At 44.4% G+C, this 16,523-nt stretch overlaps 1 protein-coding gene across 2 annotated transcripts in view; it reads left to right on the plus strand.

Moving 5' to 3' along the window:
• The window catches only part of LRRC28 (leucine rich repeat containing 28), a 431,942-nt gene that overhangs the window by 238,104 nt on the left and 177,315 nt on the right, over positions 1-16,523 (plus strand). Inside the window, exon 6 of one of the 2 annotated variants that reach the window (XM_085644516.1) lies at positions 3,164-3,370. The exons of the other annotated variant lie outside the window; for it this stretch is intronic. Coding sequence (XP_085500642.1) covers positions 3,164-3,370 — 207 coding nt within the window. The remainder of the gene's footprint in view (positions 1-3,163; positions 3,371-16,523) is intronic. 2 annotated transcript variants of the gene reach the window in all.

Here is a 16,523-nt window from a genome sequence, read left to right on the forward strand (position 1 = left end):
GTTTGTTTTTTATTAAAACATAAATAAAAGGCACTGTCATTTACAATGCCAATAGCTCAAACTCGTATAAATGCGAGACCTATTGCATTGCAAATGCTTTTTTTTGTTTTGATATAGCGCCGTGTAGACCTCAGGTATGTGCTAAAGCACTTTTAAAAAACAGTCAAAACGTTGTGTATCATACATTGAAGCAGATCAAAGCAAAACATACTAAACAGGGAGAACAATGTTTGTAATTATTAAAACGGCTAATTAACATTTCAATACGGGTCCATTCTTGTACTTGGGGATGTCAAGGAGTGAAACTGTTTGTCCTCTCAAAAGTATGTTTTCTCCTGAGATGCCAGGTTTGTGTGCGAGGTTATTGAGGGGGGGGGGGGTGCCCATATGTAAATAACTATGTAGTGCGTAGTGTCTGATACAGGCTTTCTAGGCGCCTTGTGCCTAATAGGGTTAGCCAGTTCAATGAGGTCATGGCCGGTTTGAATAGCCAATGTGCTGGGAAATAACCGCAACAACCCCCTTTTAGCAGCTAGAGTGCTTTGGCAATAACAATTATAGGGCGGCCACGTTCCTCCTCTCAGGATGCTGCGTTCATTGTGGGCCTCATTGTGTGGGAAGAAAGGCGGCCTGGTGTGAACTCCATCCTGTGTGGGGGGGGAAGGGGGGGGGAGGGGGCGGTTACAGTTTACAGTGCCGGCCACACAATGGCCCCAAACATCCGAGGGCCGTGCAGGCCGCGAGCCCTCCTTTGCTCAGCAAGGAGCTGGTAAAAATTAGCACCTGAAAGGTCGGTAGAAAAGGGGAAGATCTGAGGGGTTTGACCTTTCAGTAACTCTGATAAACATGCAGTTGCTAATGTAAGTGATATGCATCGGTATGCATGCGTATGGAAAACAATACATGGCAAACAAGGGGGCATGGGCCACCCGAAACGTGAACTCTCGAAGGGTTGAATGGCTGGCTCGCCCTCTCGACCAGCAGGTTTCATGATTCTTAATTAAAGACGGACAGTGAAGGGAGACACACTCAACCCCGATGACTCGCTTTCAAAAGCTGCTCACTAGAACAAGCAGGAAGTGGGATAAGGGAGGGGGTGGCAAATGGTGTGCACTTTCGCGGGCGCTTTGATGTTCGCAGTGGCCGCGCGGCTCACTGAGAACATCAAAGCGCCCGTGAAATGTACACGCAGGCTGCCAAATGGTGTGCGCGCCCCCCGGCCCGTGAGCTACTGTGGATAGTGAAGTTTCCAAACATGAAAGAGGGCTTCCCTTGATACGTGGATGTCATGGCTCCGAGAAGCATTGTAGCGCTGCGCAGAAAACGTAAGTTATGTAGCAAAAGCATCTAACGCATAAGAGCTGCAAACATAATTTCTTAGGGGAGGGGGCGAGGCAAAACCACACGACAAGTTGACGAATTGGTAAATTACATGACTCGTCCAGAATCGTCATGGGTCGGTCCGTTGTCAAAGTCGGGATTAGAACCCACGTCTTTAAATTCACAGGTCAGGCAGGACATTAGCATTCAAAACCTCTCCGCTTTGTGCGCTGTCTTCATTAAAACACAAACAGGAGACACAACACGTTCTTCAATCTGTCACGTTTGGGCTGTATAGGAACGTTTATTATTTATTTTAATACAGCCTCGATGCTATGACAAATAAAAAAATAACAACATGCTAACGGCTTTTACCTTCATACCGGAAGGTGAGGAGTGTTTACCCGGGCGGTGGATGCAGAAGTCTAGAAAGCCGCCTAGCAGAAGACTTATTACTATATAGCTTTGAGACACAAATGTGTGTGAACGAATGGCTTTGTAAAAGATCTGGTGACATTAATGGGATTGCGGGAGGGGGGCGGAGTGCCAAGGTAGGCTGACGGGACGGGACACAAGACGGGACTGAGTTAAAAAAACAAACCGAGGTGACAAGAAGGGCTGGGCGAGAAGGGAGGGGGGAATGCCAGCATCAGAGGAGCCTGATTAAAGCTGACGAAAAGGGAGGGGGAGGAGGGAGTGTGAGCAGCAGCTGTGCACGTGCACGCCATCGTGCACTCAAGCTTTAGGCCTGCCAAATCATGTGGGTAGCACTTTTGAAAACCCACTTACAAAATGTCTCAAAGAGACAGCTTGCGCTGTCTCAGCGAGACCTAAACACATTGACGCCCATTTGTCTGTTTCACTCGAACACATGGACAGTGACATCTCTGTACTGACTAAGTATGCAAGGGTGCCGGAGGAAGTGACGACAAGTGAAGGGGAAGACTGTCAGCCTTCAGTGCAAACCAATTACAGTTTTTAAAATGAAACTAAATCATAAATTAAATGCATGCAAAAATGCACATTCACAGAACGTGAATCCCACCATCTCAAGGAAAAAAAACTTTTACTCGGTGTTTCCGCTTACATGGATTCTTGACTATACCTACAGCTAATACTCTATAGAGTTTTTATTACGAAGGTTCTCCCGATGGTCCTAATCTCGTTACTGCTTAGTTTACAGCGAAGAAGCAAAAGCTATTGTTTAGTTAAAGCTCTTAATGGAATCGGTTCTCTTGTCCGCAGGCTTCTTGGTGCTCAGTCTTACTGAAAGAGGCCTGGATATAATAAACATCTTTCTGCCAGCCGTGTCTTACTTCCCTTCTGCATCTGGAAATTCTCTTCGGCTGATAGGTTTTTTTTTGTGTGCAGGTTGAAATTGACATATATTTTTATTCTGTTAAAGGATGGGGGTGCTCCTAAGTTAGGCCTATGTTTACTATTGGCCTTGTTATGCATCGTTGCGATACATATTCACATTAGCACTCAGACGTCGGTGAAAATCAAGCGTCTGCCAACAGCAGACCCTTGACTTTTAAACACACCTGAGTACACCCACTTAGGTGCCCAGGCCCCGGGATTACGTAACAGCCCTCATCACCTAAATCTTGACCTTTTTGTATTATTTCTTACATTCATGTTAAACATTCCAAGCACTCTCAATCTTGCTGTCTTGTAGTATATACACTCTATGTTGTACAAATAGTTGAAAAATAAGGACACTTACCTTTGACCTTTCTGCCACATCAGTATGTCGCCCCGCTGTTACTGAGCACGCTGTGTTTTAAATTACTAGAAACAGTGGGTGGTTTAGTCAGTTTTTTGTATGATTCTTTTCTTTCAGAGATTGGAAACCTCAAGGACCTACAAACGCTTGACCTTTCTATAAATCGTTTGATAACCCTACCTGAGAAGCTGCACCTGTGCCACTCCCTGCAATATCTGACTGTGGACCGCAATCACCTGTGGTGTGTTCCTCGGCATCTCTGCCAGCTCCCGAGCCTCAATGAACTCTCCATGGCTGGAAATCGTCTTGCCTTTTTGCCACTGGGTTTGTGACTTTATCTTATTAAAATTGTCGCTTAGCCAATGCGGAAACACGAAACGTGTCGTAGCAATGCACCATATGGAAGTGTATTGTACCAGGGACCCGTTCTTTAATGGTTAACAATGTGCAAACTTTACATTTACACACTACTGACCTTTGTTTATTCCAGTCTTCATACCTCTCAAAAAGGGGAACAACCGGTTCCTTATACTTTACTGTGTTTCTGTGCCTGTGATCTCTTTTTCCGTTTTCAATACAGGTGACGGAAGACTTTTATAAAAGGTTGGTTTTGTTTTTTCCTCTCGTATGGTGTGTATCTCAAAGGAGCACATTATTTTGTGGTTCTGGTCAGGCAGGGAATGCATTAAAATACTCCCAGGTGCTGGGTAAAGCGGTTTCAGAATATCTTGGCTGTTTGAGATGTAAGTTGTGGCACAGCAGTTCTATCCTTTGAGTTAGGAGCGTTAGGACAGAAATGTTCCTCAGTCAAGTGAAGACTATGGACCAATCAGAAAGTGTTATTAGTGCCATCACCCATTGGTTGCTCTTAATCTAAACGTATCTTCTTTTGTGTCATGAGGGGTGATGTTGGAGTAAAAAGTCTGATGTTAGACAATTGGGTTGTTCAGCCTTGGGCAATTAAGTGGACCCAATTCCCCTCTAGAGAGAGAAGCTTCCGATTTCCAGCCATTCTTGGTAACATGACAGTGCTACTTTTTTCTGGTCATTCTGCCTAGGATATGTAGCCACAATTAAGAAGTAATTATTTTAATGTATACGCTGTATCCTCAATAATAGCAAAATATTGCCTCCTAATACTAATTTTAGTTCTCGCCTAGGCAGCGCTTGTGCTGTCTCTTAGAGACATGCAGTATTCGTGATGTGGGCAGGAAGCACCACCCGCTTTCCACTTATCTTTTCAATTGGCTCCTGTCACTCTCTTTTGAAAATGGTATTTGATTGGTCAATATGCTTAGTAGTCCCTCTTTAGTACCGCCTTTTCTTTTCTTGTAACCTCCCATGAGGACTCCCACTGTTACATGTGTTGTTACTCCTTATGTTTTAAATACAGCCTCTGGGCACTATGTTCTTAAATAGCTTTGTCCTGACTGCTGTGGCAGGCAGGATACCCTCTCCTGCAAAGCTTTTTTTTTTTTTTATCCAGCGCGGCACATCTTGGCTTGAATAATGGCGGCCACGCCTTTTGTTTGGTTGCGATTGCCTAAGGGCTACGTGCCCTTTTTCCCCTGTTTATTTACTTTTGTTACAATGGCGGCATCCACACTTTAGCTGTAAACATCTTAAGCTAAAGCGTAGGTGCTGCGTTGCTTAAAAAGTAAAGAAATAGAAACGTTTTTTTTCGATTTCTTTACTTTTGAAGAAATTGCAGCATTTGCGCTTTAGCTTAAGATGTTTACAGCGAAAGTGCGGGTGCCGCCATTGTAACAAAATCACACATGAGTCCCTTTCAGAATCTCCCTTTCATTGGAGCTGTTCTGGACATGGTGCAGTTTCGAGCCTATCCTCCCAAATGGCAAGTCTAGGATATTTGTGCTATGATACTGATGTTCCAGCCTCTGTCCTGGATTTCAGTGAGACTCACTCTGAGGCTGCTGGGCCTCATGGCCTCCTGCATCCTGCTTGTGAAGCATACCTGCTGGCATACGCAGGCTCTGCAGTTGGACCTGAAGTTCCAGTAGGCGCAGCATCAGGGAAATTTCTCAGACATTTTCTAGATCTTGAAGGAAACTGCACAAGAGCTGCAGTGGTGGTTAACAAACCAAGATTGAGTCAGCGACAGACCCCTCACCCTTCCCCAACCAGAGCTGACTATAGTGACAGATGCGTTACGTCTGGGATGGGCCTGCCATCTGGTAGAGGTGGAGAACAGAGGCCTCTGGTCTTCAGTGGAATCCGGACTCCACATCAACCTTCTGCAGTTCCAGGCAGTCCATCTGGCATTCAAAGCCTTTGTTCCCTCCATCAAGGGAAGGCTGATGCAAGTGTTCAAGGTCAACACCACCGCCATGTGGTACTTCAACAAACCGGGTGGGGGCATGCCATGGGTCATTTGTCAAGAGGCCCTGCATCACTGGACATTGCTGGAACAGCAGGGCATATCCCTGGTGGTTCAACACCTGGCGGGCTACCTCAACACCAGGGAGGACTAACTCAACCGAAGATGCCTAGCGGATCACGAATGGCATCTCCATCCCGAGGTGGTGTAAGGTCTCTTTCAGCAGTGGAGGGAGCCTTGGTTAGATCTGTTCACCATCACGGAGAATACACAATGTCAGATCTGTGCACTGAAGTTTCCAAGGCATCTCTCGCTCGGAGACGCTTTTTGTCTCAAGTGGAGCTTAGGCCTCCTTTATGTTCATACCACTCCTGCCCAGAGTTTCAAGAAAATCAGGATTGACTGGACCTTAGCTATCCTTGTGGCTCTGGACAGGGCTCAAAGAGTTTGGTATCCCGAGCTGTTGAGCATGGCCATCAGTCCTCCGATCAGGCTGCCCCTTTGGGAGGATCTTCTGGCGCAGGAGCAGGGAAGGGTTCTCCACCCGAACCTGCCAATGATCCACCTTCTTGTGTGGCGATTCAGCAGCGACAGTTGACAGCCTTCGAACCTCCGCCCGAAGTCTGCAATGTTATTCTGGCAGCCAGGCATCCCTCCACAAAATCGGTATTCGCCTGCCGTTGGAGCAAGTCTGTGGCGTGGTGTGCAGACAAGCAGGTTGACTCCCTGTTTGCTCCTCTTTCTCAGGTTCTTTTCCCAAAGGGTTCTGCTCTGGGCATTTTAAAGGGTTATCTTTCTGCTATTTCAGCCTTTCCGTGGTTGCCTGACTAGCCACCCCTCTTCAAATCCTCTATTGTACATAGGTTCTTAAAAGGTTTGCAACATATGTCTCCACCTCCTTCCTTAATCATGCCTCAGTGGGACTTTTTATCTAGTCCTCATGTTCCTGATGTGCACTGCTTTAGAGCCCTTGCACTTCTGTCCTCACAGGCTCCTTACCATCAACACAGCCTTCCTGTGGCAATAATATCTGACCAGAGAGTCAGTGAGCTTCAGGCTTTGTCATCTAAGCCTCCATACTTGAACATCTGCCCAGACAAGCTGGTTCTGTGAACTAGGGCTTCCTTAATTTGCTGACAGTAGTCACTCCCTTTCATGTAGGCCAGTCCATCACTCTGCCTACTTTGTACGCTCTGCTACATCCCTCTAAGGAAGTAAAGCTACTTCATCACCTGGACCTAAAAAGAGTGGTGTCATTCTACCTTGGCCGCACGAAAGAGTTCTGGGTGGAAGACCAACTCTTCATGGGGTATTTTGGAGTGAAGAAGGGAACAGCTGTGCAGATGCAGACCATCTCATGATGGATCTTGCTCTGCATTAAAATCTGCTATGAATTGGCGAAGAATCAACCCCCTGAGGGTTTGCGTGCTCATTCCACTGGAGCCAAGACTGCGACTACTGCGTTAGCACATGACGTCCCGGCCCTGGACATCTGCCAGGCAGCAGTGTGGAATTCCTTGCACTCGTTCACAAAACACTATTTCCTGGACAGTCTTGTCCGTCGGGATGGGCACTAGGTCCATTCAGTCCTGCAGAACTTTTTGGTGTGTAATTGTTTTGCAGACCCACCTCTGGGGAGGTATTGCTTGGGTATCTATTTTAAGATCAGGAATCTTTAGCTAGAAGTCGCTATCAGATGGGCAAGTTACTTACCTTCAGTAATGCCTTATCTAGTAGAGACACTATCTATACGCAGATTCCTTACCGATGTAGCCATCCTCCCCGCTGTGCTAACATATTTTTAGGAATAGGATCTTTTAGGGCCTTAGTTTTCCACAGCAGTGGTCAGCTTTCTTTGTGGCTCCGTGCTCCTGGCGCAAGTGTGCGTTGGTGGCGACTATATAGGTATCGAGCATGTCACTTCCAGCGACACCAACTACCGGCGCTGATCGACACCAGCTTCCGGCGCGCAGGGGTACTGCTCATGAGACTTTTCTTAATCCAGTCTGACACCTGGAGATAATTCTAAGGTAGAGAATCTGCAGTTAGATAGTCTCTACCAGATGAGGCGTTACCAAATGTAAGTAACTTGTCCGTTATGAAATAAATGGTCTGTGTGTGTTATTTTTGGGAAGTTCTCTAATGAATATTTGTAACGTACTGCTAGTTGACAGGGCCCTGGTTGCTTTTGCACTGACCTATTGAGTTTCTCAACAGGGCAGTGAAAAATAGTATAGACCTTAGTTTACATAATAGATAAATGCAACAGTAATACAAAAGAATCTCAATCGAAACCTAGAAGGTACCTGCACCCTCTAAAGCTGAGATACAACTCCTGACTGTGTTTCTACCACTTGTGAGCACACTACAGGTGTTATAACGTTGATCTAGATTACCAATGTAAAAAAAGAGAAAAATGATAATTGGCGCCTTGCTGCAGTACTTATGAGGCATTGAGCCACACACAACTTTACAAAACCATTCTCTAAATCACACCAGTTCACTTGGGAACAAAGAGGAATTTTCACAAATCAGTTTCACATGGATCTGGTAATGTAATCGCTTTAACAGATGTCAATTTTATCGGGGGTTATTATAAAGAGCATGCTTCCTAAGGAAAAATGTTACGTCTCTGCGTGTCCCTTTACAAATTTTGGCAATGTAGCACAGCTGCCAGAGCCATTTTCGCCTATCCAAATGTTTGCAAACACAGACAATTTGCCTACAAACACAGCCCAAAAGTTACTCAATGGGCCCAGATTTGTACGACTTTCAATGGACTACCTGGATTTGGATCCAAAACACGGTTGGGACAAAAGTGTTAGGTTCCCCGGATTACAAACACTTACGTACCCATGTCACCTATTGTGGGCATACTTTTTCTATTTGGGAACAGGGATAAGTGCAACCAGGTTCCAGTGACTGGAGGCTGACAGACTACTGGTGACAGGGCTCAGCTAAAATCTGGAACTAGCGAACCCTAAAAATTGTTATCACAAGATTTCGGGAATAGCTGGGACTAGGCCAATGAACTGGGAGAGCGTAACTTTACATTTGCATTTCCATGATTAAACGCATTCACTAACAAAGTGTGATTTATTCTGATAAATAATATGAGCATATTAATCATATAATTTGTAGTAGATGATCACATTTAGCCATTACAAGCAGCACTCAAGTTAACAAGCTAAATAACTTAAGCTGGCTGCATTTATTTTACCATTTTGAATGCCATGATTTACAAGTTTAAGGCTAAGAGTCCTGCACATTTCAATTTCCTGTTTGTTTCGCACATTTGGTTTTCTTTCCACTGCAAATGCTGTGTTTCTCTACATGCCTTTTGCTGACTAGTGAATAGTTTATTGTTGTATATTAAACAACTGATAGTGAGGTTCTCATTGGAAGGAGAAGATGATGCCAGGATGGGAGAGCGACTTGTGGAAAGCACTGACTGTAACAAACAGTCTGTCCAGAGAACAACTCAGGGACATAGCCATGCTTGGACCATTGTTTTGCCCTGAGAAAGAGGGGTGTTTATCTGATCTCAGAGTTGGAAGTAAAATTATTGGTTCCTGAGAGTGAGAACAAGCTGACATATTGCAATGAGTGTTTTTGTTAAATAATAGTGTGTGTTTCTTAAACTATTTAGGAGAGATGCATGTTTACTTCACACTGAGAAGACCATTCTGACCTGTGCTGATCTCTACTTCCCAAGTGCGAGGGGTTTATGCTAACCGTTCACATTCTCTCGTCAATCTTTTTGTTGTTTGTCTGAAACTGACACTTATTATTTCTTGCCCAACCAAATACCCTTTCTCGATTTACATCTCCCTAATTTGGATTAAGGGTTTCCTTAATGGAATACTTGTTGCAAATTCTGTATTCTTTCTGTAGTCCTTTTTTTCTACTTTATCTTATATCGATTTCTGAACCATTAAAATTTTTAATAATGCTAAAATCTGAATTTTAAATGAAATAATGACTTTTATTCAACTAATTTGTTAAATTCTTTTAAAAATATTCTACAATTCTTTGTGGTTTCCCTGCCGAGCACCGTTGGTCTTCCCTGTTTATGGAAATTAATGTAAATGATTGCTACTTGCATTCTCTCCACATCTACTAAGAAAGGTCCCTATGACCAGTGGCGGGGTTTGTACTACGATTACACCTGACGTTTTTAGATTTAAGAATCCCCGCTCCGTCAAGTGGTAGCATAGGATGGTTTCGTCACGGGAGAGGAGAAGCTAGGAGGGGTCCATAAAATCTAGACTTGATTAGACCTCGCCCGAGCCTCAGCCCCATAATTCCTTGGGACGATTTTGCAGATCAACGGTTTTGGTGGTTCCAAAGGCGTTTGCAGGAGTGGAGGAGTGAGTATTAATAGGGTTGTGCATTGCAATTGTTTATGTTGAGCTTAAAGTGTTGTGCTGAATTTGTGTGTTTGCGTTGTGGTGATTCCTATGTCTGAGTTGTGTAAATGTGCACATGCGCTTGTTGCTGAATAGTTAATGTTATTATTGTGGTAGTTGCAGTCCTAGATCCCAAAATGGATAAGAGTATATGGTGGTTTAACATGTCTGTTAGATTTGTGGTGTCTGTTCATGAGGTGCCATCGACCGCACAATTGAGATCGGGACCTGTAACTGAATGTAGTGAGTGTACTAATAGTGATTGATGCCAGTAGACACTGTTGCACAGAGGGGATGCTGCATTAGTCAGGGAGATTTCACGCTGGCCGAGGTTTCATCTCTGTGTGTACGGAAGTTGGAAAGTGCTAATTCCGGCTGTTTCTTGTGTGAGTGATTACTTGTAATTCTCTAGTGGAGCAGATAAGAGTTATTCATGCCTGCTTTAGATCTTGTAGAAGTTGAAATATGAGAAAATTCTAAAGGAGGGTGAACTGCTTTGAAAAGTGAAGTTTGCGTCAAAGTGCCACACTGGAATAGATCAAGTAGTGTGAAATGTTGCACCGGAATTGGCTGTTCGTGTCATCAAGTGTTGCTCTGTGATAGGTCCATGGAGAAAGGACTGCACTGGGATTGGACGCAAGTGTTGATCTTTGTTGAATTTGTAGTGTTTTCCCTTCTGGGCCCACTTTGGGTCTCCCTTAGTTGCACATATTAGCTGCTTTAGGCTGCCTCTGCTTTGCACAGCCACACATAATACGTTTTATTTTTGTGATATGATGTTAATTTAGAAATACACTGCACATATTAGTTTTTCCATGACTCTTCTTGGGATTCAGTCTGAACATTTCGTACAAGGTCGAACAACATGGTGTACTGTTTTCTTGTATCCGGTCAGCCACATCATCTAACGTTTTTACACACAACACAGTAGCACAGCTGCTGTTTTCCAATACAGTAGTTCTTATCATATAAACTGTGTCTCGCCACCTCGGGGGCAGAGAGGAGGGTTCCAGCAGAGAGACAGGTACTTGAATGGAGGCATTAGCCTTGCGTAAGCTGAGTTTACACCTATGATGCGTACCACTTAACTACGCATACCAGGTATAGGGTCCCTTGCTAATCCCAGAGATCCTTTGTATATCCTTGTGCTCACATAGTGAGGGTAGACATAGATAGATAGATTAATTGCACCGGGTGCTTTGTTCATTGTTCACAGCCTGCTAGTTATGTCAATTACGATGCTCAGTTGTATCTGTCAGACGTCCTGTTCTCCCAAGGCACAGTTCTACTTCCAAACAGAATCCCTGCAACAAATTGTGATTCAAACTAAATTCTGTGTATTTGAATTAAGATTTGTTCATTTCATTGCTGAATCTTTACAACCATGAAATATTTCAGAACCCTTGGAGATTTTATGAGGAATCATGTATAAGTTCCTGTGAGGGTGAGGAAGCTCCAGCGGAATGTATGGCAACAAGTGTAGTGCATCACACGTTTGTGGCTTCGTCCGTGGCCTAAGAATACTGAGCAAAAAAGCACCCATAAGATTTCCACAATAAGGTACATTTCATTTGAGAATCATTGAGAATTTGAGGGAAATATTGTACAACATGAAACCTCCCCTTAAGCCAGCACAATATGAGGCTTTGAAAGCTTGGGAGCATGCTACACATGTAAAGCAGAAAGAGAAATACCAAAATAGGGTTAAGAAAGTAGTGCATAATTATGTGGATGCCTAGTGGAATAAAGAACAGCATAGGTGGAGGAGATGCATAGTCAAGTGAACTCTAATGTCCCCCGCATTGACGACTGAAAAGTCTAAAAAGAAAAGGAAAACGGGGTGATGAAGATGCTGATGCTGCAGAAAAATCTAGCACTGATAGTGACTCTAACGATGATCTCTTTAAATGTCTTGTCCTCACGTCCAGTGCCTTACGCTGCCTAGTCTACAGATCACACAAGTGCTACTGCTAGTAGCAGTAATGTTGCCACAGACAGCCCCTGTTGACCCAAATGTGACAGTTAGGAGGACCACCTCCATCTCCTGTTACAGTTACACCTACAGAGACAGCTACTACTATAGTTGCCCCAATTATTCATGCTCCTGTTGTGCCTGTTTCTGCACCAATGCCTGAAGTCATACCAGCTCAGACTTTAACTGTTCCCATTGCACCTGCCTCAGTAACCGTTGCTGCAGTTCCAGGAGCTGTAGGTGGAGTGGCCACAATAGGGTTTACCTTGACTTCACAGAAATTGGAGATTGTTGCTGAAGCCTACCACTAAATGTACGAGCTTTGAGAGAAGAGGAGTGAGACATGTCTTCACAACACCAATTACCCAAGATGGGATAGGACAATTTGATAATAAAATGTTTCCCTCTTGGTTTAATGAATCTTGCGAGGGTGGAGGGGCAGTCGCCATCTACGAGTCAAGGTAAAATTAAACCCTTAGATGTACCAAGATTGAAGGTAGAATTGGAAGAGATTATCAGGGGATGTTTAGACCTTTCAACTTTGAATCAATACAAGGAACACCAGCCGACATATTGGAGTAAAGAGATCACTAGGTGTTCAGCTATGACAAATGAGAAACTAGCAGAATTAGCAGAAAAATATAAAGTAGAGGTTTCCAGAAGTCTTCCCTTGCAGAAAAGTCTCGGAGCACAATTTGATGATACGAATATCACTAATGTGATCTTCAGGGATGATGTTAAATATTACGGAATTGGTTAAATGCATTTGGAAGTGGAGTAATTTTAACAGGATGGAGAGTAAGTGGGCAAAGAAACAGGAGACCGTTTAGAGGTGAATGGGAAACTGCCTCCAGCACTCCAGACAGAAATAAGTTTCAGGCATTCCCTATGAGAAATATACTAAGTGGGAGGGTAGGTTCTTGTGCCATAGAGTTGAGGTGGTCTTGCGACATTCACAATTAATTTCCCCAAATTGAGCGAGAATCATGATCAAGGGCACACCCAGGATGACAGGGTTGTTAATATTTTGAAGGTTTTGTGGACAGATTTGAATACATTTTTCGAAATTGTGGTACCAACTGATTTATGGGCTTAGTGTAAAATATCCATACAGTGGCATCGTATGGAGCCCTCAAGGAATCCACGTACTCATACACAATCTCCTACGGAATGGCAAAATATGATGCGGTGATTACATTTTTGAAGAGAAAGATCCTGGCACGAATTGGCTTAAGATTAACAGAACAACCCAGGAAACTAAAGAATCCGTGCATGCCTATTATTAGCGAATGTTGCAGGTGTTTATACAACACAGTGATAGGGAAAGTTTTGTGTTACAGTTTGCTCTAGGATTGTGCCTGGAAATTAGCATGCATATTCAGCAGAATATCAATCAAGATGGCCGATGGAGCAGGAGCACCTCCAGCGAGCTCCTGAGGTAAGATATAGCCATCAGCATTAATCCCTGTTAAACCCAGTCCATTGTGCCAAACAAAGGGAACCAAATAACATGAACCAAATAACATTTAAGATGAGTTTTAGCATTTCTGTACCTTTGGCCTCGATTTCTGCAAAACAGAGCTCACTGGATTCGATGACCCCCGTGCGCCGGTCTCTGTCTGCCGTCCCCGGACCAGCACTACAGACTGCAGGAGCTTAACATTTCTGTACCTTTGGCCTAGATTTCTGCAACACGGAGGTCACTGGATTCGACGACCCCTGTGCTCCGGTCTCTTTCTGCCGACCCCGGACCAGCACTACAGACTGCATTGGCGGGATCCCTCCGAGGCTGCTCTCTCTCAGAGGCAGGTCTGGCGGACACCGATCTCTCTACTATCGGACCGGGAGTGGAGCCCAGCCCCGCTCGTTCCTCCACTTCCACCCTCTACGTTGCATTGGAGACCTCCGTTTTGGGGAGTACGTCACCCTCACAGCAGATTTGCTGCCGCACACAGAGGTTAGCCCCGGGTGGAGAATCAGACCCGGATTCACCTTCCTGCACTCCACTACCAGCCCGAGGACTCCGCCGGCCTCCCCTTCTTGGGACTGCACTGACGGACGACCTGCCGTGATCCGGCCACAGCCGAGAGGCTCCCATCATCATCGATTGCATTGCGGGTCCCCGGAGCTGTTTTTATCGCGGCGGGATCCTGGTCGTGGAGGTGGCAGCTTCTTCGCACCAGCGCATCACCGGAGGCGGTTTGAAGGGCCCAAGAAGTGCGGGCGAGACAGATTGTACATCCGAATGCTCCTATCAGCAAAATCAACCGATGGGTGCATCTCTACAATGATTGGCCGCATCATTCTTCAGATTGCCGCATAAATACTGGCACCAGTATATAGGCCACATCGCTACACTCCCCCTTAATACGGCTGGAGGAGAGACGACCGGCATCGCTGGGAATCCCGCTGAGAAAGGAGATACTCCGGTTTCCCGTGAGGCCTGCTGGCGATTGCACGGCTCTGGAACAAAAAGTTATAAAGCTAGTTAAAGACACAGACACTGTTCTGGGGAGTCTGGCTGCAGCCTGCCTGACTTTAAAATGGCGGCCACCTCTGACTATCAGACCTAGAGGCATGGCGATGCAATGCAGACAGTGTACAGCAACTTTCGTCTCCTTTTCCTTTCCTTTTTGCACACGTGTTGCTTCTTTTTTGCCTTATTGCCCCTGCCATCTTGAGCAAAGGATTGCTCCCTCTCAATGCCTCAACTTGATCTCCAAAATGGTAGCAATCTGGAAAGGGCAATAGAAAGAGGACTGTGCAATAGAAACTAACAAGGGCCTACAGCTACTTGATGAGACAGCGGCCATCTTGGAATGACTCTCTATAGCTTCCAATAAAAGGAAACGTTGGAGTGTGAAATAACATGGAAGAGTTCTTTTTCCATAAGCCCTAACCAAATGCTATATAACTCAATAAATTCTATTCCCGAAGAGGATAATTCCCAAACGATCACGAACATAAGGTATTAAAACATAGCAAAGACATTAGCAGGAACCACAGAAAGACCCAGGGGGCAAAAGGATACTTCAGAGTGGGCAAAAGGATACTTCAGAGTGGGACACAAGGAAACAATGGTGAGTAGTAGAGACTACTACAGGAACAACAGTAGACCTGTAAACATCCTGAGACAGGTAATGGACTAGAGGATACATCAAAGTGAGGTCACCTCTGCAGGAACACCCCGGAAAATTAGATACCACCATCAGTAAATATGGCCGGAACCAATTTAAAATCAGCAGGCATTAACTCTGATGTTATAAAGTACCCAACTAACCTATCTAAGAATGCAGCCAAAAAATTCAAACACAATCTAATTAGAAAAAACCCAGACATGCTGATCTCTGACCAAAGGCATTATTGTAAATGACTTGATATTTTTCACCAGAAAAACGGCTAAATGGCGCACTGTCATTACGAAGATGCTCAACATAAAAAATGTAAGCAATATCCCACATGGTACCAAACTATTGATCATCCTGTCACCAAGATCAAGAGCGTAACTATGCATAATTATCTACAAGAACGGTATTGTGCTTATACAAGCAGCCAACAACGAGTTAGAAACGTTCGACAACCTGTTTTCAACCTTAAAAGAGTGTGTAGATAACTCATGGTCTCAACAACACCTGCCCACACAAGCAGCCACCCTATCCACCACCAACACTACCATTATAGACGCCATAATAACTAGAGACCCTCAAGAACCACAACCTACAATGCTGTCAGGAGACACAACTATTTAAAAAAAAAAAAAACATTTTATTTATTGAAGTTTTCTGAGAAACATACACAACAGTCGCCACATCCAGGACAATCTCTATAGGAATAATACAACACAAAGTCTTCAAATCACATTTCCCAATAGCACACAGTTGAGCGTTCCTTCAGTACTGCAGTATCCTATTTACAACACAAAGATTAAGTCAATGATTAGTGTGGAGTAAATTAGGGTGATCTCGCAGGCTCCCATATATGGCTTTGACGCGGTTGTAAGTTCTTCCCCATATATTAAAAAATTGTCTCTGCAATACACGGCGTCTTGTATCCAGTGCATCAGGGTTGGTGTCTGTTTACTGTCCCAATGCATCGCCATACTTTGTTTTGCCAAGAGCAGCAGTATGGCAATAAGTTTCTTTTTCATTGATTTCAAGGGTATATGTAGGCCCAATAGACATAATTGTGGTGTGCATGCTAGCGTACTCGTGACTAATATACCCAACTGGTGAGTCACTGTTTCCCAAAATCTTCTTATCTTAACACAGTTCCATGCTAGGTGAGCGAAGTCTGCCTGATCAATTCCACATCGCCTACAACTCGCATTATCAATCAACCCATATTTGTATAATTTGGCTAGGATGTAGCATGCTTGGTGTATATATTTATAATGAATGATAAGGAGGTTACCATTAGGTGTGAGTGGTGTAATAAGTGCACAGCATGATGACCAGTTTGTTCCAATTGTCCCGGGCTTTATGGGTTTGTGTCCCAATTTCACTTTGAAATTCTGCTGGGAATGTTGGGAATAGTTCCCTGATGGCTGCCCTTAACCTGTGATAAATAAATCTAAATAACAATGACTGGTTGGTGATATAGGACAAATCTTCTGGCGTGATGAATGTACCATCCGGGTATAAATCACTCATCTGCGTGATGCCTATTTGTTCTAGGATCTTCATGCTGATTTTTTCTTGTGTGACCGATTGCGCGGCATGATGAGTCAGTGGCAGGTTTGGGGCATAGATCGGGGCCTTG

The sequence above is a fragment of the Triturus cristatus genome, chromosome 3_1 (genome assembly GCF_964204655.1).
Source record: "Triturus cristatus chromosome 3_1, aTriCri1.1, whole genome shotgun sequence".
Lineage (NCBI taxonomy): Eukaryota > Metazoa > Chordata > Amphibia > Caudata > Salamandridae > Triturus > Triturus cristatus.